This window comes from Ranitomeya variabilis, chromosome 6 (genome assembly GCF_051348905.1).
Source record: "Ranitomeya variabilis isolate aRanVar5 chromosome 6, aRanVar5.hap1, whole genome shotgun sequence".
Classification (NCBI taxonomy): domain Eukaryota; kingdom Metazoa; phylum Chordata; class Amphibia; order Anura; family Dendrobatidae; genus Ranitomeya; species Ranitomeya variabilis.
In genome coordinates, this window is record NC_135237.1 from 38,239,434 (window position 1) to 38,262,550 (window position 23,117).

General features: G+C 51.4%; 1 protein-coding gene across 1 annotated transcript in view; it reads left to right on the plus strand.

Moving 5' to 3' along the window:
- The first annotated feature begins 11,713 nt into the window (after positions 1 to 11,713).
- Positions 11,714 to 23,117, plus strand: part of NMT2 (N-myristoyltransferase 2) — a 48,569-nt gene continuing 37,165 nt past the window's right edge. The window contains exon 1 of the mRNA XM_077268247.1: positions 11,714 to 11,994. Coding sequence (XP_077124362.1) covers positions 11,885 to 11,994 — 110 coding nt within the window. The 5' untranslated portion in view covers positions 11,714 to 11,884. The remainder of the gene's footprint in view (positions 11,995 to 23,117) is intronic.

Here is a 23,117-nt window from a genome sequence, read left to right on the forward strand (position 1 = left end):
AGTTTGTTCAGTGTTAAATATGCCTAATCTGCACATTCATTTAAATCAGGACTTAACCAGGTGCGTTATTCTTAAAAGAAAAATGTTGTCATATTCACATGAAAAGTATAGTGGTTTATTGATTGTCCATAGAAAAATCACTTTGCAGCAAAAACATAAAACAGATGAAAATAGTTACGAACGGATTGTCCATGTGTAGAGATCAGCATTAGTTACCCCTCTTTCCCAAGTCCTGAATGGAAACCATCGGTCTGTGTGTCTGAAGTTTGAAGGTCATCATGGCTGCAGCTACCAGCTGTTGCTTCCTCGTCAGACATCCATGGAGAGAATGAGGTGAAGATGGGAGGTGACAGTCCCACGTGACAAAAAGCCCCCACACCCTCCTAAGAGACGCTTATATATCTTCTCTACAGATCACGTGTTGCCTGTATATGGAGTGGACTTATGCTCTGAGCTCCTATATACATAAATAGCTCTTTGTACTGTCAGCATGAAGCAATGTGTTCTATACTGCATCAAGACCAAGAATAAGTCAATTAATTAATATTTAACATTCAGCAACCTTCGAGGAAGGAGGCGGAGCCACGATGTCGGCACGAGAAGAGGATTCTCCACCGCGGAGAGCGGTAGGACTTCACTCTGGATCTTCAGTCACTGAAGATCCAGAGGTGACATGGTCAGTGGCATATCTAAGGGGGCGCAGCCGGCAGGGGGGCGCAGTCGGGCCGCCTAATTCGGCGGTCCGCAGTGTCTCCCCCGGGCGGCTGCATTCTGCCGCCCCCGGTCTGGGAGTCAGCTGTTCTCTGTGCCTACTGTCAAGCTGACAGCCGGCACAGAGAAGCTGCAGAGCGCCGGCTCCCAACGTGTGCAGAGGTGGAGGGGGGGGGCCCCTGCAGAGTGGCTCCAGCAGGCAGGGAGGAATCCCTGCAGCTCCGCTGCCCAGCGATCTGTCTTCCTGCTTCCTCTTGCTTCCTCTCACACAGACGCGCCGCTGGATGACGTCATCATTCAGCGGACGGCTGTGTCAGAGGAAGGCGATGAGCTGCTGCGGCAGAGCGCGAGGAGAGGTGAGAGGTGTGTGTGAATGTGTGTATGTGTGTGTGTGTGAATGTGTGTGAATATGTGTGTATGTGAATGTGTGTGTGTGTGTGTATAGGGGGGAGGAAAATCCAACCAATAACCTATGGTCTTTCAGTAAAAATAGCTTTATTGTGGAAGGCACGGAGACGGTGGCAACAGTGATTAGCCACCAGACAAGATACACAAAACAAAAAACAAGAAAAGGGCACTGGGAACCATACATGCCATGTTATTAATATAAACAGTATATATACACATAACTAAAGGGCCAAAGATGTATCCATGAACAAGCGAAAATTTGTAGGCATCTACATAGATATATACAGGGCTAGGTCACACACAAGTCAATGCTGTCCCAGCTCTAAAAAGAGCCCCACACGATCCACTAACAAGTATATAACAACCACATTATATTCAGATCAAAAAACGGTAACAGGAATACATTGTGTGTGTGTGTGTGTGTGTGTGTATCGTGCTGCAGGGGAATGTGCAGAGAAGTGAATGGTGTGTGCGTGTGTGGGGGGGGGAGGAGAGGGCAATGATGGGGCTGACGGGGAGAGCGCAATGATGGGGATGGTGGGGGAGGAGAGGGCAATGATGGGGCTGATGGGGGGCATATGTCCTTGGGGGGAGGGGGGGCGCCAAAATGAATTCTTGCCCCGGGTGCCAGAAACCCTAGATACACCTCTGGACGTGGTTCAATCTTCACAGTGTCGCGGTGGGTGAGTATGATCTCTGTGTGTGTGTGTCTGTCTGTCTGTCTTTCTTGCAGCTCCTGTCCTACACAGTACCATACTGTATATACAGGTCCATACTATATCCTGCATTACAGTGTCTGTGTATACTGTATGTATATAGTGTGGACCTGTTTACAGTATAGTGCTGTGTATATACTTTATACAGCCCCTCAGCCTCTATTCTATATACAGCCAGCACTGCAACAGCCTCTGATATATACAGCCCGTCTAAAAAATACAGAGCAGAAACTTTCTTGCCTATCATTGATCAGTTTATCGCTTCTCTTGACCAACGTCTTCAAGCATATAAAGATATATCAAGCAAATTTAGCTTTTTTAGCCATTTGAAAGAACGGTCTTCAGATGAGCTTAAAGGGACTCTGTCACCTGAATTTGGAGGGAACAATTTTCAGCCATAGGGGCGGGGTTTTCGGGTGTTTGATTCACCCTTTCCTTACCCACTGGCTGCATGCTGGCTGCAATATTGGATTGAAGTTCATTCTCTGTCCTCCATAGTACACGCCTGCGTAAGGCAAGATTGCCTGGGGCGGGCATGTACTACGGAGGACAGAGAATGAACTTCAATCCAATATTGCAGCCAGCATGCGGCCAGCGGGTAAGGAAAGGGTGAATCAAACACCCCAAAACCCCGCCCCTATGGCTGAAGATTGTTCCCTCCCAATTCAGGTGACAGAGTCCCTTTAAGGCCACAGCAGAGGAACTCGTCAGGTCTTATTCAGATGACTTGGACATTACATTTATCGATGAACTGTGTCAGTTTGTAACATTTGCTAATTTATTCACAGACGAGGAGCCAAAAGATATCAGCACTGAGCTTTTCATGTGCAAGCTCATCATGGAAAAGGGTGTGCAGGACACTTTCCCAAATATTGAGATAGCTCTAAGGATATATCTAATTTTGATGGTAACAAACTGCAGTGGTGAGCGTTCCTTCTCAGAACGACTTGTAAATTTGGCTATCATGAGCATCGAGTCAGATCTACTGCGTGAATTGGATTTTAGTGACATCATTAGTGATTTTGCAGCACGAAAATCAAGGAAAGTGCCCAGATTGTAAAAAATGAATGATTTTACCTGAATTACTCTGTGTAAATGATCTCTGTAAATAAACTTGCGTTCGTTTCATTTTGTATTTTTGCGTTAAATATTGCAGCACCTTGAAAAATGGGCCTCCCTCCGAAATGGGCCCTGGGCCACCCACCTCTTAAATCCGGCCCTGATCCTATGGAGTGCTACCCCGGCCGGAGGCAGCTACTCCAAATCACATTCGCACAGTGAGCAAGTATTGTGTGCCCAAAGCATGGTACGTTGAGCGGCAAGGTTAGCTATATCTGTGTGCAGTGCCTCCAGTGGTCTGCACGTAGTGCGGTCACCTTGATATCGGCTGCGTCCTGGCAGTACGTCGTCAGGGAAGGACCTGGTGGAGGCTTTGATGTGCCGCGAGATCAGCGCTCCAGCAGTCAGCGGAGATCCGGTCACTCTTGTCGGTAGCTGCGTCCCGGCGGTGTGTAGTGGGAGCAGGACCTGTGTGACGCTGTGGATCACGTGGTGCTAGGTGGAAGAATGGAGAGCAGAGAAGACCAACACCCAACGCATTTCGGAAAACCCGGTTTCCTTCTTCAGAGTGGGGACCCCTCTATTCTTGATAACCAGCCTTGCTGAAGCTGACACCTGAGGGTTGTGAGTTTTGTCTGGCTGGTTATCAAAAATAGGGGGGAACCCACACTTTTTTTTTTTATTATTATTCATTTATAGCGCAGGAATGGCAGATGAAAACTCCCATCCGCTGCTCTTGCTCTCACTGTAATTAGTGGCTGTAGGTGTCGGATGATGGGATCAGTAGTCCCATCAGCTGACACCAGTGATTGGAGGTGAAATTTACACCTCCAATCACAGCTGAGCGCTCCGCTGTCTTCTGACCGCGGCTCCGCTCTCTGACCGGAGGGGAGGATTTCCATTTCTCTTACCACTCAGCTTGAATTGTCTTTCTAGCAATTGTCTGTAACTTCTTTGTTTCGCTGGATGTTATTATTCTGATCAGCAATCTACCCGTATATTATAAACTAGATGTTTCCAGCCAGCTAATGCTCGGCACGCTCATTGCTATCTAATTAACGCTGCTGGTGATTAAAGTAAATAATGACAACATTCAATAGTGCTTACGCATACCTCCCAACTTTTGAAGATGGGAAAGAGGGACAAAGCAAATTTTAGGCCACGCCTCTGACCACACCCATTCATAATTAGTCACACCCATATCCACGTCCCAACCACACCCATTTAGCACTGCTGATCACACTGTTTCATATACAATAATTATAAACAAAAAAATATGGCCACACAGTGCCCTATACTGTATAATGACCCCACATGATGCCCCATACTGTATAATGGCCAGACATGACGCTCTATACTGTATAATGAACACACATGACGCTCCATACTGTATCATGAACACACATGATGCTCCATACTGTATAATGACTGCACATGATGCTGCATACTGTATAATGTCCGCACATGATGCTCCATACTGTATAATGTCCGCACATGATGCTCCATACTGTATAATGGCCACACAGTGCTCCATACTGTATAATGGCAAAACAGTGCTCCTTACTGTATAATGACCACACATGATGCTCCATACTGTATAATGGCCACACATGACGCTCCATACTGTATAATGAACACACATGATGCTCCATACTGTATAATGACCACACATGATGCTGCATACTGTATAATGACCCCACATGATGCTCAATACTGTATAATGACCGCACATGATGCTCCATACTGTATAATGACTGCACATGATGCTCCATGCTGTATAATGGCCACACAGTTCTCCATACTGTATAATGATCCCACATGATGCTTAATACAGTATAATGACCCCCCTCCTGTATGTATGGCTCATATTTCCCCCCCCTGTATGCATGGCTCATATTCCCCCCTCCTGTATGCATGGCTCATATTTCCCCCTCCTGTATGCATGGCTCATATTCCCCCCCCTATGCATGGCTCATATTCCCCCCCCCATGCATGGCTCATATTCCCCCCCCCTCCTGTATGTATGGCTCTTTCCCCCCCCCCCTCCTGTATGCATGGCTCTTATTTCCCCCTCCTGTATGCATGGCTCATCTCTCCACCCCCCCACGCTCCCATCTTGAATGGCGTGGCTTACCACCCTCCTTCATCCCCCCTACCCTGTCCCCCGTCCAGGGGCTGACTGGCAAATTTTGGCCTGGGGGGCAAGCACACAGCAGTGGCCCATGAGTAGCGGCTCATCCTTAAAGGGGTTGTCGGATCTTATGCTACATGTCTACAGTCACTATGTGTGAATCCTCATATCGTGCACACTGTGCGCTGTGAAGATTCTCTGGTGCCGACAACAGGTGGTCTTGTGACCACAAGCATGCAATATATATATTCCCAGCCACATTTCGACTAGACTGTTTTGGGCCTTGTTCAATACAGTTGCATTCGCCATGCAAGTCTAGTCGGCATGTGACTGCATGTATGCAAATCACAAACTTGCAGCCAGACACCCGCCAAATAACCACAGCTCTGCGAGCAATGTGAGATGCACAAGTCTGCAGTCCATAGAATGACACAGAGTGAATGCACCATGACACACACACACATGCACAGCCCCACTGTATAATGACAGACACACGCACAGCCCCACTGCATAATTACACACACGCACAGGCCCACTGTATAATGACAGGCACACACGCGCAGCCCCACTGTATAATGACAGGCACACACGCACAGCCCCACTGTATAATGACAGACACACACGCACAGCCCCACTGTATAATGACAGGCACAAACGCACAGCCCCACTGTATAATGACAGGCACACACGCACAGCTCCACTGTATAATGACACACACACGCACAGCCCCACTGTATAATGACAGGCACAAACACACAGCCCCACTGTATAATGACAGGCACACACACACAGCCCCAATGTATAATGACACACACACGCACAGCCCCACTGTATAATGACACACACACGCACAGCCCCACTGTATAATGACAGGCACACACGCACAGCCCCACTGTATAATGACAGGCACAAACGCACAGCCCCACTGTATAATGACAGGCACACACGCACAGCTCCACTGTATAATGACACACACACGCACAGCCCCACTGTATAATGACAGGCACACACACACAGCCTCAATGTATAATGACACACACACGCACAGCCCCACTGTATAATGACACACACACGCACAGCCCCACTGTATAATGACAGGCACACACGCACAGCCTCAATGTATAATGACACACACACGCACAGCCCCACTGTATAATGACACACACACGCACAGCCCCACTGTATAATGACAGGCACACACGCACAGCCCCTGTTACCGCTCCTGTCACTGCGTGCCTCAGGACCAGGAAGACGGACGTCAGACCAGAGAGGCTGGGGAGCCGAGACAGGTGAAGGCTGCAGGAAAAAAGAAATAAAGAAGAACTAAATAAGTACGGTGGGGTAACTGAAAAAAAGCAACAAACACAGGGGCGAAGCAGGCAGGTCAAGGACAATAGGCTCGGACTACGCAGTACACAAAAGACAGAGAGCACAGGTAGAGCGAACTGGACAGATGCACAAGCGGAGGCTATATGACAATCAGGCATCGCAAAGCAGGAAGGTCAGCCTCTCATAGGAGAAGTCTTACCCGGATTGGCTGTCACTGGAGAGCTCCGGGGGAGAAGGAATAGCAGAGGAATGCATGCGTCCTTTGATGATTCCAGAGCGCCTGCGCAAACACCGGATGCCCCTAACAGAGCGAGATACCGGAAGTGAAGAGACGATCTGAGGACGAGCGCACTGTGACCTGGAAGAGGAGCGGCGGGGACGCGCAGTGGCAGGAGGATGGGACATTGCACCGGAAGAGAAGCTGGTGCGCTGGAACCTGGAGGAGGAGCGGCGGCGGCACGCAGTGACAGGAGCGGTAACAGCCCCACTGTATAGTGACACACACGCACAGCCCCACTGTATAATGACACACACGCACAGCCCCACTGTATAATGACACACACGCACAGCCCCACTGTATAATGACACACACGAACAGCCCCACTGTATAATGACACACACGCACAGCCCCACTGTATAATGACACACACGCACAGCCCCACTGTATAATGACACACACGCACAGCCCCGCTGTATAATGACACACATGCAGCGCCCCAGAGTCCTGGTCGTTGCAGTACTGATGCTCCGCCGCTAAGGGGGGCTATGGTACGTCTGATGGCACTGAAGGAGTTCACCTGACCAGGCATCACAGTCACCAATACACTTCACAGTCTGGCCTCCAGGGGGAGCTAAGGGTTCTATGTATTAGGCCACTCCTCACAATCTGGTAAAACTGGGGGTTAGGCAGAAAGTTAGACAGAAGCTGACTGGGAATCGAACAGGCAACACCCTGTGGCAGAGGGTGTTGAGGGGAGAGACTCAGGGGGGTCCCTGTCAGGGGTGGGATCCTGACAGAGGCCTAGCGAACAGAGAGAACGTTACGGGACCGCGCCTGCACGAGATAGCGGCGGTGCCCTAAGAAAGGACAAGAAGCGAGGTTCATTGTGCTGAGTGAGAAACGAGATCAACGCAACAAGGAGAAATACCAGTAGGAGTCGTGCTGTAAGACGAGGCAACATCCTACTGAGGCGCGTAGCCGGTGGCCGGAACGCCGAGGAAGTACTAGGCTCCAAGCAATACTTCAAACCTATGGCAGGACAGTCAGCTATAGGCGGGCTGTCTCACACAAATCACCTACGAAGACACAGGGGGCAACAATAGGAGAGGGGCGACGCTAGAGTCCCGGAAGAGCTTCGAGCCTACCCGTCATACGGGTGCGTCCTATCCATAGCATCTGGGGGGACGAAGCAGAACATCATAATCGAGTTGTGAGGGAACTTCAGAAACAGACACAACAGTTGTGGGGACTATCCCGTAAGCACAGCAGGGGAGGACCACAACACACAAGCGCTAGAAGGTAGGCACAGATTTCCACCTGCAAAGGGAACTCTGGAGGTGCCATCGGACCGGACGGACTTGCGCAGCCAGGTTAACCGTATTCCGGATTGAGGATCCTGAGGCCTTCAGTAAAGAGGTAAAGAGACTGCAACCTGGTGTCCTCGTTATTTACTGCGACCGACCTGCACCGCACCACGACAACATCATCACCATCCCCTCCACCTTTATTGTACGCCCCTCAGCAGGGTCACGGACCGGGTCTAGCCACCGTGACAACCCCAGGACAGAGACTCAGAGGCCCGGTACCGGGTACCCCTCGGTCCTGCGACAGTGGGGGCGCTACACACACGCACAGCCTTGCTGCACAATGACACACACGCACAGCCCCGCTGCATAATGACACATACGCACAGCCCCGCTGTTATGGACTGGTAATTTAGGAGCGACATGTGACTAGCTCTGAGCAGGTGGTAACTATACTGACCGCAGTTCCTGATCTTAACACAACACTAGCAGTAGCCGTGGGATGTTCCTGTCACTCCCTGGACACCTCGTCACAGCCGGAGAACTAGCTACCCCTAAAGGTAGAAACAGGAAAGCTATCTTGCCTCAGAGAAAATCCCCAAAGGACAGATAGCCCCCCACAAATAATGACTGTGAGTGGAGAAGGAAATGACACACATAGAATGAAACAGGATTTAGCAAAGGAGGCCACTTCTAGCTAGATAGACAGTACAGGAAAGAACACTGTGCGGTCAGTAATAAAAACTAGAAAAAGTCCACCGCAGAGAAATGCAAAAATCTCCACACCTGACTAAAGGTGTGGAGGGCAAAATCTGCTGCCCAGAGCTTCCAGCTTAGCTGAATAGATCCATACTGATAAGCTGGACAAATGAGCAAAACATAGAATGTGCTGAACAATAAAGTCCACAACAAGAGGACTGCAAAAGGACAAGCAAGGACTTATCTTTGCTGAACAGGTCAGAGTGTCAGGGAAATCCAAAAGAGCCGTGACTCCAAGCAGGAAAAATTGACAACTAGCATTGATTGAGGGATAAGGCCAGACTAAAATAGCCGAGCCAGAAAGACGATCAGTGGAAGCAGCTGCTGATGCTAAATCCAAGAAGCAGCCATACCACTCAAAACCACCAGAGGGAGCCCAAGAGCAGAACTCACAAAAGTGCTACTTACAACCACCGGAGGGAGCCCAAGAGCGGAATTCACAACACCCCGCTGTATAATGACATTACACACTGTATAATACACACACAGCCACACTGTATAATGACAGGCACACGCTCAGCCCCACTGTATAATGACACATACGCACAGCCCTACTGTATGACACATACACATGCACAGCGCCACTGTAAAATGACACACACGTACAGCCCCACTGTATAATGACGTACAGGCACGCAGCTCACACACAGGCACGCAGCACGCACACAGCTCACACAAACGCAGCACACACACGCAGCACACACACGCAGCACACACACAGCTCACACACGCACGCATCACACACACACGCAGCATCACACACACGCACACACGCGCAGCATCACACATACACATGCAGCATCACAAACACAGCTCACAAACACATGCAGCTTTGACACAAATGCATCACACACGCAGCCATGCAGCCATCACACACACAGCATCACACACACACGCAGCTCTGACACAAATGCATCACACATGCAGCATCACAAACACAGCTCACAAACACATGCAGCTTTGACACAAATGCATCACACACACAGCCATGCAGCCATCACACACACAGCATCACACACACACGCAGCTCTGACACAAATGCATCACACATGCAGCATCACAAACACAGCTCACAAACACATGCAGCTTTGACACAAATGCATCACACACGCAGCCATCACACACACAGCATCACACACACACGCAGCTCTGACACAAATGCATCACACACGCAGCCATCACAGACACACACGCAGCCATCACACACAAACGCAGCCATCACACACACACACAGCCATCACACACGCAGCCATCACACACACGCAGCCATCACACACACACACGCAGCCATCACACACACACGCAGCCATCACACACACACCAGATACCTCATACACACATGCAGCATCACACACACGCAGCCATCACATACACACCAGATACCTCATACACACACACATGCAGCATCACACACATCACACACACACAATCTCCTCTGTGGTGCAGGGGCGGCTGATGTCCATGTGCAGCTCTTCAGTTTCTCCTGCTCACAGCTCTGCACTGTCCCGGCACCTCCCCCTTCTCTGCCAGGATAGCAGATAAGAGCAGGAGAAGCCGGAGCTCCGTGCACACACAGGCCGGTATGCTGAGTCGCTGACCTTTCATCTTGATTGCTGCTGGCTCTCTCCCTCAGTGTGGCAGCGCCACACAGGGGGCGGGGGGGTGGGGTCGGTCAGGAGGTGACCCGGCTTTTATTAAAAAAAACAGCCACAAACCTTACTCAGGTGCCGCCCCCTGCATTGTCCCCGCCCTAGGCCCGTAGTGCGGGACAACTAATGTCCCTCCCGGGATCGCGGGGCTGACTGTCAAAATCAGGACAGTCCCGCGGGATCTGGGACGGTTGGGAGCTATGGCTTACGCAGGTGGTAAATTAACTTAAAATGAAGTTAATAACAATAGTGTGGTGATGTGGTGGAGGGGGGGATTATGTGTGGTAATGTGGTGGGGGGCGGGATTATGTGTGGTAATGTGGTGGGGGGGCGGGATTGTGTGTGGTAATGTGGTGGGGGCGGGATTGTGTGTGGTAATGTGGTGGGGGCGGGATTATGTGTGGTAATGTGGGGGGCGGGATTGTGTGTGGTAATGTGGTGGGGGGCGGGATTGTGTGTGGTAATGTGGTGGGGGGCGGGATTATGTGTGGTAATGTGGGGGGCGGGATTGTGTGTGGTAATGTGGTGGGGGGCGGGATTGTGTGTGGTAATGTGGTGGGGGCGGGATTATGTGTGGTAATGTGGTGGGGGGCGGGATTATGTGTGGTAATGTGGGGGGCGGGATTGTGTGTGGTAATGTGGTGGGGGGCGGGATTGTGTGTGGTAATGTGGTGGGGGGCGGGATTATGTGTGGTAATGTGGGGGGCGGGATTGTGTGTGGTAATGTGGTGGGGGGCGGGATTGTGTGTGGTAATGTGGTGGGGGCGGGATTATGTGTGGTAATGTGGTGGGGGGTGGGATTGTGTAGTGATGTGGTGGGGGGGCGGGATTGTGTAGTGATGTGGTGGGGGGGCGGGATTGTGTGTGGTAATGTAGTGGGGGGCGGGATTGTGTGTGGTAATGTGGTGGGGGGCGGGATTATGTGTGGTGATGTGGGGGGCGGGATTATGTGTGGTGATGTGGGGGGGTGGGATTATGTGTGGTGAGGGGGCGGGATTTGTGGGGGGCGGGATTATGTGTGGTAATGGGTGGGGGGCAGGATTATGTGTGGTGGGGGGCGGAGCTACTGTGCAGGGGGCGGGATTAGCGAGTAATCACGATGCCTCTTATATATATAGATTCTGGTTATTACAGCACAGCGCACACCACACCAGAGCTGTAATATATAATTAATATAATATACCAGACCTATAATCTAATGTATAATCTATAGGATTTAACATAATATATAATCTACAGAATATGTAATATATAATATACAGGACATATAATAATCTACAGAATATGTAATATATAATATACAGGACATATAATAATCTACAGGACATGTAATATAATGTATAATACCTAATACTATATAATACAGGACATGTAATATAATGTATAATACCTAATACTATATAATACAGGACATGTAATATGTCGCCGGCTGCGCTCATTGCTGGCGCCCTCTTGTGGTGAGATGACGCCATGCAGGTTTGAGCTGTTGATGTTGATGGTAGAGGAGCAGTGCGGTGTCTTTTCTCTCCTGGCCGCCAGAGGCCGCTGTGCAGGATGCATCGTGCCCTGCTGGGGCTCAGTCCTCTCTCTGTGTCGTGATGGCGGAGGACAGTGAGTCGGCGGCCAGCCAGCAGAGCCTGGAGCTGGATGATCAGGACACCTGCGGCATAGACGGTGACAACGAGGACGAGGCCGAGCATGCTAAGGGGTGAGCAGGGAGACGGGGAGCGCAGGGTGCGGGCTGCTGCTGCAGGCGGCATTGTGTGATGGTGCAGTGTGTGCTGCCGCCTGCACATAACATGCTGGACACACGTCACTACAGAGGCTGCTCATGTGCCCGCTGCATCCGAGGCCTCCACAGCTGGCATCACCCCGAGCACCGCAGGGCAACTTTCCAAGGTGGTGCCCCCCATCCTGTACCCAGCTGCCCACCTCTGCCGCCCCCCATCCTGTACTCAGGTGCCCACCTCTGCTGCCCCCCATCCTGTACCCAGGTGCCCACCACTGCTGCCCCCATCCTGTACCCAGGTGCCCACCTCTGCTGCCCCCATCCTGTACCCAGGTGCCCACCACTGCTGCCCCCATCCTGTACCCAGGTGCCCACCTCTGCTGCCCCATCCTGTACCTAGGTGCCCACCTCTGCCGCCCCCCATCCTGTGCCCACCTCTGCCGCCCCCCCATCCTGTACCCAGGTGCCCACCTCTGCTGCCCCCATCCTGTACCCAGGTGCCCACCTCTGCCGCCCCCCATCCTGTGCCCACCTCTGCCGCCCCCCATCCTGTGCCCACCTCTGCCGCCCCCCATCCTGTGCCCACCTCTGCCGCCCCCCATCCTGTACCCAGGTGCCCACCTCTGCTGCCCCATCCTGTACCCAGGTGCCCACCTCTGCTGCCCCCATCCTGTACCCAGGTGCCCACCACTGCTGCCCCCATCCTGTACCCAGGTGCCCACCTCTGCTGCCCCATCCTGTACCTAGGTGCCCACCTCTGCCGCCCCCCATCCTGTGCCCACCTCTGCCGCCCCCCCATCCTGTACCTAGGTGCCCACCTCTGCTGCCCCCCATCCTGTACCCAGGTGCCCACCTCTGCTGCCCCCCATCCTGTACCCAGGTGCCCACCTCTGCTGCCCCCATCCTGTACCCAGGTGCCCACCTCTGCTGCCCCCCATCCTGTGCCCACCTCTGCCGCCCCCCATCCTGTACCCAGGTGCCCACCTCTGCTGCCCCATCCTGTACCCAGGTGCCCACCTCTGCTGCCCCCCATCCTGTACCCAGGTGCCCACCTCTGCTGCCCCCCATCCTGTACCCAGGTGCCCACCTCTGCTGCCCCCATCCTGTACCCAGCTGCCCACCTCTGCTGCCCCATCCTGTACCCAGGTGCCCACCTCTGCTGCCCCCCATCCTGTACCCAGGTGCCCATCTCTGCTGCCCCATCCTGTACCCAGGTGCCCATCTCTGCTGCCCCATCCTGTACCCAGGTGCCCACCTCTGCTGCCCCATCCTGTACTCAGCTGTCCACCTCTGCTGCCCCCCATCCTGTACCCAGCTGCCCACCTCTGCTGCCCCCCATCCTGTACCCAGGTGCCCACCTCTGCTGCCCCATCCTGTACCTAGGTGCCCACCTCTGCTGCCCCATCCTGTACCCAGGTGCCCACCTCTGCCGCCCCCCATCCTGTGCCCACCTCTGCCGCCCCCCATCCTGTACCGAGGTGCCCACCTCTGCTGCCCCATCCTGTACCGAGGTGCCCACCTCTGCTGCCCTCATCCTGTACCCAGTTGCCCACCTCTGCTGCCCCCCATCCTGTACCCAGCTTCTCACCTCTGCTGCCCCATCCTGTACCGAGGTGCCCACCTCTGCTGCCCCATCCTGTACCCAGGTGCCCACCTCTGCTGCCCCCATCCTGTACCCAGTTGCCCACCTCTGCTGCCCCCCATCCTGTACCCAGCTTCTCACCTCTGCTGCCCCATCCTGTACCGAGGTGCCCACCTCTGCTGCCCCATCCTGTACCCAGGTGCCCACCTCTGCTGCCCCCATCCTGTACCCAGGTGCCCACCTCTGCTGCCCCCATCCTGTACCCAGGTGCCCACCTCTGCTGCCCCATCCTGTACCCAGGTGCCCACCTCTGCCGCCCCCCATCCTGTACCCAGGTGCCCACCTCTGCTGCCCCCATCCTGTACCTAGCTTCCCACCTCTGCTGCCCCCCATCCTGTACCCAGGTGCCCACCTCTGCTGCCCCTCATCCTGTTCCCAGGTGCCAACCTCTGCTGCCCCCATCCTGTACCCAGGTGCCTCACCTCTGGTGAGCACATCCTGTACATTTGTCCCCCCCTTCCTGTGCCATGCTGCCATTCCTCTATATTCCTGTGTGCCCACTCACTGTGCATAGCACGCCCACCTTTGTGAATGGATTACCATTATGCCCACTTCTTGCTTGGTGCCCAGCTTATGTTCCCGGCCTGTGTGTGTTTGCCGTAGAGGAAGGCCCCTGTCCTCCTCCTGCAGAGTTGTGCTGCCCAGCTGGCGCTGGCTCTTGGGTACATTTGCCGTCCTCTGTGCCCGGTCTCCGCTCTCTGACTGCTCGGGTGAAGGCCGACAGGTCTCTGTGGGGTCAGGGCCCTTCACCTCTCACCTGGAAAACAACCCCTCAGTTCATTGTAGCAGGTTGCGTCTCTCTTTGGGCATGCTGGGAGTTGTAGTTTTGCGGTGACATAGTCATCTGGAGTCTGTGCATGGATTCGGTGCCTTGAGCAGCAGATATTCTTGCTGTCACGGATTGGATGCAGCCTCCCTGAGCCGAGGTTTTGGCTTCACACATGGGTGAACAGGAGACTGAGACATTTTTGTTGTCATGTCTGGTGGGAGCGCAAAACTACTCTGTAACTGCAGCATGTGAACACCACCGATAACCCTGGTGCAAAGCGCCACTCCTGACCACTGTATGATAAATGGTGGCCCTGAACCAACCTCACCTATACTATCATTTCCTATGTCATACCCCAGAGCTGCACTCACTATTCTGCTGATGTAGTCAGTGTACATACATTACATTACTGATCCTGAGTTACTTCCTGTATTATACTACAGAGCTGCACTCACTATTCTGCTGGTGCAGTCACTGTGTACATACATTACATTACTGATCCTGAGTTACCTCCTGTATTATACCCCAGAGCTGCACTCACTATTCTGCTGGTGGAGTCACTGTGTACATACATTACATTACTGATCCTGAGTTACATCCTGTATTATACCCCAGAGCTGCACTCACTATTCTGCTGGAGCAGTCACTGTGTACATACATTACATTACTGATCCTGAGTTACCTCCTGTATTATACCCCAGAGCTGCACTCACTATTCTGCTGGTGCAGTCACTGTGTACATACATTACATTACTGATCCTGAGTTACATCCTGTGTTATACCCCAGAGCTGCACTCACTATTCTGCTGGTGGAGTCACTGTGTACATACATTACATTACTGATCCTGAGTTACATCCTGTATTATACTCCAGAGCTGCACTCACTATTCTGCTGGTGCAGTCACTGTGTACATACATTACTGATCCTGACTTACACTCTGTATTATACTCCAGAGCTGCACTCACTATTCTGCTGGTGCAGTCACTGTGTACATACATTACATTACTGATCCTGAGTTACTTCCTGTATTATACTACAGAGCTGCACTCACTATTCTGCTGGTGCAGTCACTGTGTACATACATTACATTACTGATCCTGAGTTACTTCCTGTATTATACTCCAGAGCTGCACTCACTATTCTGCTGGTGCAGTCACTGTGTACATACATTACATTACTGATCCTGAGTTACCTCCTGTATTATACCCCAGAGCTGCACTCACTATTCTGCTGGTGGAGTCACTGTGTACATACATTACATTACTGATCCTGAGTTACATCCTGTATTATACCCCAGAGCTGCACTCACTATTCTGCTGGAGCAGTCACTGTGTACATACATTACATTACTGATCCTGAGTTACCTCCTGTATTATACCCCAGAGCTGCACTCACTCTTCTGCTGGTGCAGTCACTGTGTACATACATTACATTACTGATCCTGAGTTACATCCTGTATTATACCCCAGAGCTGCACTCACTATTCTGCTGGTGCAGTCACTGTGTACATACATTACATTACTGATCCTGAGTTACATCCTGTATTATACCCCAGAGCTGCACTCACTATTCTGCTGGTGCAATCACTGTGTACATACATTACATTACTGATCCTGAGTTACATCCTGTATTATACCCCAGAGCTGCAGTCACTATTCTGCTGGTGCAGTCACTGTGTACATACATTACATTACTGATCCTGAGTTACATCCTGTATTATACCCCAGAGCTGCACTCACTATTCTGCTGGTGCAATCACTGTGTACATACATTACATTACTGATCCTGAGTTACATCCTGTATTATACTCCAGAGCTGCACTCACTATTCTGCTGGTGCACTCACTGTGTACATTTTACATTACTGATCCTGAGTTACATCCTGTATTATACCCCAGAGCTGCACTCACTATTCTTCTGGTGCAGTCACTGTGTACATAGATTACATTACTGATCCTCAGTTACATCCTGTATTATACTCCAGAGCTGCACTCACTATTCTGCTGGTGCAGTCACTGTGTACATACATTACATTACTGATCCTGAGTTACATCCTGTATTATACCCCAGAGCTGCATTCACTATTCTGCTGGTGCAGTCACTGTGTACATACATTACATTACTGATCCTGAGTTACATCCTGTATTATACCCCAGAGCTGCACTCACTATTCTGCTGGTGCAGTCACTGTGTACATACATTACATTACTGATCCTGAGTTACCTCCTGTATTATACTCCAGAGTTGCAGTCTCTATTCTGCTGGTGCAGTCACTGTGTACATTTTACATTACTGATCCTGAGTTACATCCTGTATTATACCCCAGAGCTGCACTCACTATTCTGCTGGTGCAGTCACTGTGTACATACATTACATTACTGATCCTGAGTTACATCCTGTATTATACTCCAGAGTTGCACTCACTATTCTGCTGGTGCAGTCACTGTGTACATTTTACATTACTGATCCTGAGTTACATCCTGTATTATACCCCAGAGCTGCACTCACTATTCTTCTGGTGCAGTCACTGTGTACATACATTACATTACTGATCCTGAGTTACATCCTGTAGATCTTTTATTATAAAAATGAAAAACATAACAATAATAATAACAGAAACAAAACAGAAATATCAGCCAGAAAAAAATAATCAGTATACTGAACACTGGTCCAGCCGCTCATTCTCTCCTCTCACACATATTATACAGTATATACAGAACAATAACTTCAGGTCCGGTCACCAAACAAAATAATAATAACAAATAAAATAAACGATGGCAAACAAAGACTATATACATGAACGTTTTTTTTTTTTTTTTTTTAGTTTTAAATAAAATAACTACAAATTAAACAAATATATACAATACTACAAGCTATCCTCCATTCCCAACCCCCCGCACTGACCTGAGAGCTGGTCCTGCGTCTCATGCCTCAGTCCATGTCCAACGTCCATAGGCCAGATCAGGCAGTGCCAGTTTTTCCCCCAAACAACCCAGTGTCCCATAGTCCCACAAGATAAACCCACCTCCCCCCCTTTCCCACCACCCAACCTAACACCTACACCCAATTCTATATCCCTATATACAATATATACACTATATACAGCAGCACACACCACAATAATCATAAATCACGAAGCCCAAGTTCGGCGCCTGCAGCCCTACATCACTGTATAATGATCAAACAAAACAAAAATCTACAGTGTCAGCAGCAGCCCACCACCAGGAAAGGAGATGGCCAGACTAGGGCACACTAAAAGAAAAGCCCCTCCAGAGGAGCGCAGCCCTCCGTGCGCCCAGTCTCCCATACTCCAGAGAGCGCACCTTCACCAGGTCACCGAGTATGGTCCTAAACACATCATCCACGGTGACGATTTTTCGTTGCGTCGATACTAAGCACTGTGCGTTCCACGTGTGATACCTAACCACTGCGCTAACTAGAAATAAGGTGCAGCGGTCCCGACCACCCAGGTCTCCGAATGCTCCATAGGCCCATTCCGCATAGGAGAGACCGGCCAGCCGAGACCAGCCAATGAAGGCGCCCACCCTGTTGTACACCTCTGTGTTGAAGGGACAACGAAGCAGGAAGTGGTCCATGCTTTCCAGCAAGGTACCACAATGCTCCCGAGGACAATTCCTGTCCTCAGAGCTCCTACACTTCAGATTGTCCCTCACACACAGTTTCCCATGGAAGCAGCGCCAAGCCAAGTCCCAAAACTTCGAGGGGATCCGGATAGAATTCAAAAGATGTAAACCCACCCCAAGATCCCGACTTGGGCAGTCCCTGAGCGCCAGAGGCCTCTGGAAATGGGTCAACAGAACCCTATTGTCAAGGAGTTTCCTTGGCAGAGTCCTGATCTCCCACATTCCCAGACACCACTGACGAATTACCTTCAGAACCAAGGTAGCGTAAGCCGGAAGATGTCCATGCGGTGTGCGAAGATCCTTCACTTGCCCTCCTGTCTCCCATTCCTGGAAGAAAGGCTGAAACCATCCCCTACAGGAGAATACCCACGGAGGAGCCCTCTCTTTCCAGAGGTTTGCAATATTGATCTTAATGAAGGTATCCACAAGGAATACCACAGGGTTGACCATACCCAACCCTCCTAGTCTCCTCGTACGGTAAGTAACCTCCCTCTTGACCAGGTTCAGTCTATTCCCCCATAACAGTTGGAAGAACAAACTGTAGACCCGAGTCCAGAGAGATTCCGGCAAGATGCACACACTGCCCAGATAAATCAGTAAAGGGAGCAGGTAAGTTTTGATCAGGTTTACCCTTTCCCTTAGGGTCAAAGACCAACCCTTCCATTGGTTCACCTTCTGAGTGGCGATCTCTAGCCTGCTGTCCCAATTTTGTTTGGGGTAATCCCCCTGGCCAAATTCGATGCCAAGGATTTTTGCAGAGATTTTGGGTCCTGGAAGGGTGTCCGGGAGATCAAAACCAGGATCTCCTCCTCCCAGCCAGAGACTCTCACACTTATCCCGGTTGATCTTGGACCCGGATGCCTCCGAGTAGCGATCTACCTCTGACATCAGCCACCCTGCCTCCTCGTGAGAGGAAACAAACACGGTGACATCATCGGCATACGCCACCACCCTCAGAGTGGCCTCCGGTGCTGCCTGGTCCATCCCGATCCCGGCCAACGGTCCACGCTCCACCCTCCTAACAAGAGGGTCAATCGCAAACACGTACAGCAGCGGGCTCAAGGGACAACCCTGGCGAACACCGGACCCAACCTCAAAAGAGCTGCCAATCCAACCATTCACAAGCGGGAAACTCTCTGCCCCACTGTACAAGGTCTTAAGCCAATCAACAACCCCCCCCCGGCAGGCCATATCTCAGAAGGACGGACCAGAGGTACTCGTGATTAACCCGATCAAACGCTTTTGCCTGGTCCAGTGACAGCATGTACCCCTTCCAGTGACCAGCCCTACCCTGCTCCACTGCCTCTCGGACACAGAGCACAGCACTAAATGTGCTACGGCCTGGAACAGAGCAATGCTGGGCCTCCGAAAGGAGTCGGGGTGCAAATTTCACCAGCCGATTAAACAGCACCTTTGCCAGAACCTTCCTGTCTGCATTGAGAAGCGCTATGGGACGCCAATTCTCAATGCAAGATGGGTCCTTACCCTTTGACAAGATGATCAGAGCAGACCTCCTCATTGACTTCGGCAGAGTGCCCGAGGAAAGACACTCATTGAATACCTCAGTCAAGAGGGGAACCAAAACGTCCTTAAAGGTCTTATAGAATTCAGATGTTAAGCCATCTGGACCAGGCGATTTTTTTTTTTTTTGGGCAAGCCCTTCAATCGCCAACTGAACTTCCTCTTCCCTGATCATTTCTGTCAAACGAGGGGTCTACCCCTGGTTCGGGGACGGCTTCAGCCAGGAAAGCCGACATCTCATCCCAATCAAGATCCCTCTTCCCCAAGAGGTGCGAGTAGAAGGATCTGACAACCTCCAGGATCCCTGATCTAGATCGCCTCAGGGACCCCGTAGTGTCGACCAGTCCTGTAACCACTTTACTATTCACTGACATCTTGCAGTTTCTGTAAGGGTCGGGCGAGCGGTACTTCCCGTAATCCCTCTCAAAAACCAAAGATGCGTGTCTATTGTACTGACACCTCATAAGCAAAGATTTCACTCTGGAGATCTCCTCGCGGCTACCTCCAGTTGAGACAAGATGTTCGAGTTTCCTCCTCAGACCCTGATACAGGCGGTACCTGCTCAGATTCCTGAGGCTCGAGAGCTGGCGGAAGAATCTCGCCACCCTTTCCTTGAACATCTCCCACCACTCTGACCTACTACTACAAAGATCCAGTAAGGGTACCTGGCTCTGAAGAAAATCCTCAAAGGACTGTCTTATCTCCGCTTCTTCCAAGAGAGAGGAATTGAGCCTCCAAAAGCCTCTTCCCATCCGGAGGGTCTCTGTAACATTCAGAGAAAACAAAATTAAACAGTGGTCGGAGAACTCCACCTCAACAACAGAAACTGCTGAAGAGACAGCTTCCTCCTTTAAATAAAACCTATCTATTCTGGACCTACAGTTACCTCTATGATAGGTGAACCCCTCGTGGCCTGGGGTGTGCCGAATGTGGACATCCACCAGGCGAGCCTCACTAGCTATACTATTAAGGGCGACGCTATCATAAGTCAGCTTGTCTCTGGAACCTCCTCTATCTCGGGGCCTCGTGACAGCATTGAAGTCCCCTCCAAAGACAACCTGCCGACTTGTAAAAAGGTAGGGCTTGATCCTCATAAAGAGACACTTCCGGTCCCACTTAGATTGGGGACCACAGATGTTGATGAGCCGGAGCTCTTGTCCCTTCATGAGGACATCTAAGATCAGGCACCTCCCCATTTCTAACTCAATAACCCGTCGGCATTCCACCGGTGCGGTAAAAAGGACCGCCACTCCGCTATACGGCTCGGCCGCAAGAGACCAATAGGAGGGCCCGAGTCTCCACTCCCTCTTAGCTTTAAACACATCTGCCATGTTTGGCAGCCTGGTCTCTTGCAAAAAGAAAATGTCAGCTTCAACCCGGCTGAGAAAATCAAAGGCCGCAAATCTAGCTGTATTTGACTTTATGCTGGCGACATTAATGGACACCAGCGTCAACGGAGTGGGTTCCGCCATCATTGGTGATTGAGTTAGATGGCTTTCTTTTTCCCACTACCCTTATCCTCTGCCTCAGAGGAGGAATCCTTCCCCCTCTTTAATGACAATGAGGTATCCATTCCCATGTGTTTTTTATTTTTATCGTCCTCGTCTCCGGACTCTGGGCCAGTCCCTCCCTCCAAGGATCTTACATTCCCCGAAGAAGGAGACTCGGCGTCCCCTGTGAGCCCCGCCGAAGCCAGAACCTCACCCTCAGCTTCCTCCTCAGAGGAAGAGATGTTTTCAAGGGCTTGGAACCGGTTAGAAAGACCAACCAGAGGGGAGTCGGTTTTTCCTTCCTTAGGTACCTTGGTCAGAGCGGGAGAAGATTTTTCATCTCCCTTCTTTCTCTTCTTTTTGGTGCCGAGCTTACGCTTGTTCTCTAGCCACTGCCTATTATCCTCATCCATACTTTCATAATGGGAGGACTCTGAGGCAGTGGCACTTTCCTCCCTGTGGATCCTCCTGACCTCTTCATCCAACTCATCATCCCTCGGGGCCTCAGCAGCAAGACTGGCGTCCAGGACAGGAGCCGCCCCAGTAGCCCGAGGCTCGCCCAGCTCCCTATCCTGTCTGCGCTTGTCTAGACGCCTTAGCTGGGCAGGCGTCTTTTTATTGCTTTTCTTCCTTGGCCCCTCAGCTCCCTCACCCCTGCTAGTCCCTTCCCCAGCAGAATCAGCCTCACAGCTTTCTCCCACCGGGGTCACGACTGCGTTATCGAAGGAGCGAGGACAACGGCTGAATGGGTGACCTAACTCACCACACAGGTGGCACCTAATCTCCACACAAGATGCAGCAAGATGGCTAATATCCCCACACAATGCACACTTCTGCACAGTGCAGTTTGCGCTGAAGTGTGTGGGGTCGCCGCATCTGTGACAGAGCTTCGGTTGCCCCTGGTAGAAGACCAGGATACGATCCCTACCCAGGAAGGCAGATGATGGTATGTGGGCAACCGTACCCCCTGAACGCTTAAGTTTTACCATAAACGTCCAGGCCCCTGACGAGATACCAAACTCGTCACGGTTTTTCTTTGGCATTTCTACCACCTCTCCATACCGGCCAAGCCACGTCATGATGTCGTAACAAGAAAGCGACTCGTTACAAGTCATCACGGTCACTTTCTTGACTTGGTTTTGGCGAGACACCACCTGAACGGTAAAGTCTTGCCAGCCAGGCTCATTTTTTGCCAACTCATAGTTCGACCAGAAGAGCTCAAGCCCCTCCGGCCGAACAAAGATGACATCAAACTCAGGTGTGGAATAGGGATGTATCAAGGCATAGATGTCAATCGCCTTGAAGCCCATCCTCAGCAGGAGCTCCACAACTTTAGACCTTGGAGGACACGCATCACTGCCCCTCCACCGAAGACGGACCACATTCCTACGCACACTACCTGGCCCAGCTGTTGGGAGGGACCACACTGTATCCCCCCCCTCTTTGCTCTCGGAAGGCCCCGAGGCCATGCCTCTCTATCCAGAAGGATAGATCAAACTCTCGACCCTCTACCATTAGTGATCTCTCTCCCTTCTTTAGAGCCTCCAGGAGACGCCGTTGCAACATGCCGTCTCCAGAGACGAGGAGGATGCCCTATTTCCCCCGGAGGTGACAGCGGCAAAACTCCTGACAGGTGCTGCCACCACCGGGGGGGCAACCGGACCAGTGACCACATCCACACCAACAGCATCACCATTACCCACCTCCATAACCCCCTCACCCTCTACCAAACCAGCAACCACACCACTAGACAAAGAGTTTTCCTCATCCATACCCACCACCACATTCACTCCTGCTGGACCAGTGACAACAGGGGGTGACATTTTGACCTCCGCATCATCAGGCACAAGGGGCTGAGTCTCCTCCACAGAACTGGAGGCGACCTCACCCCTGGTCTTACGTGTGCCCTCCGCATCATCAGATGATATTTTCTGCTGCTTTACTGCTGACACCAGGCGCCGCTGATCTTTCGCCGCTGTGGCGCGCCGCTGATCCTTCATATCAGCATCTTGTTGACCAGCGACTCCAACACAGAA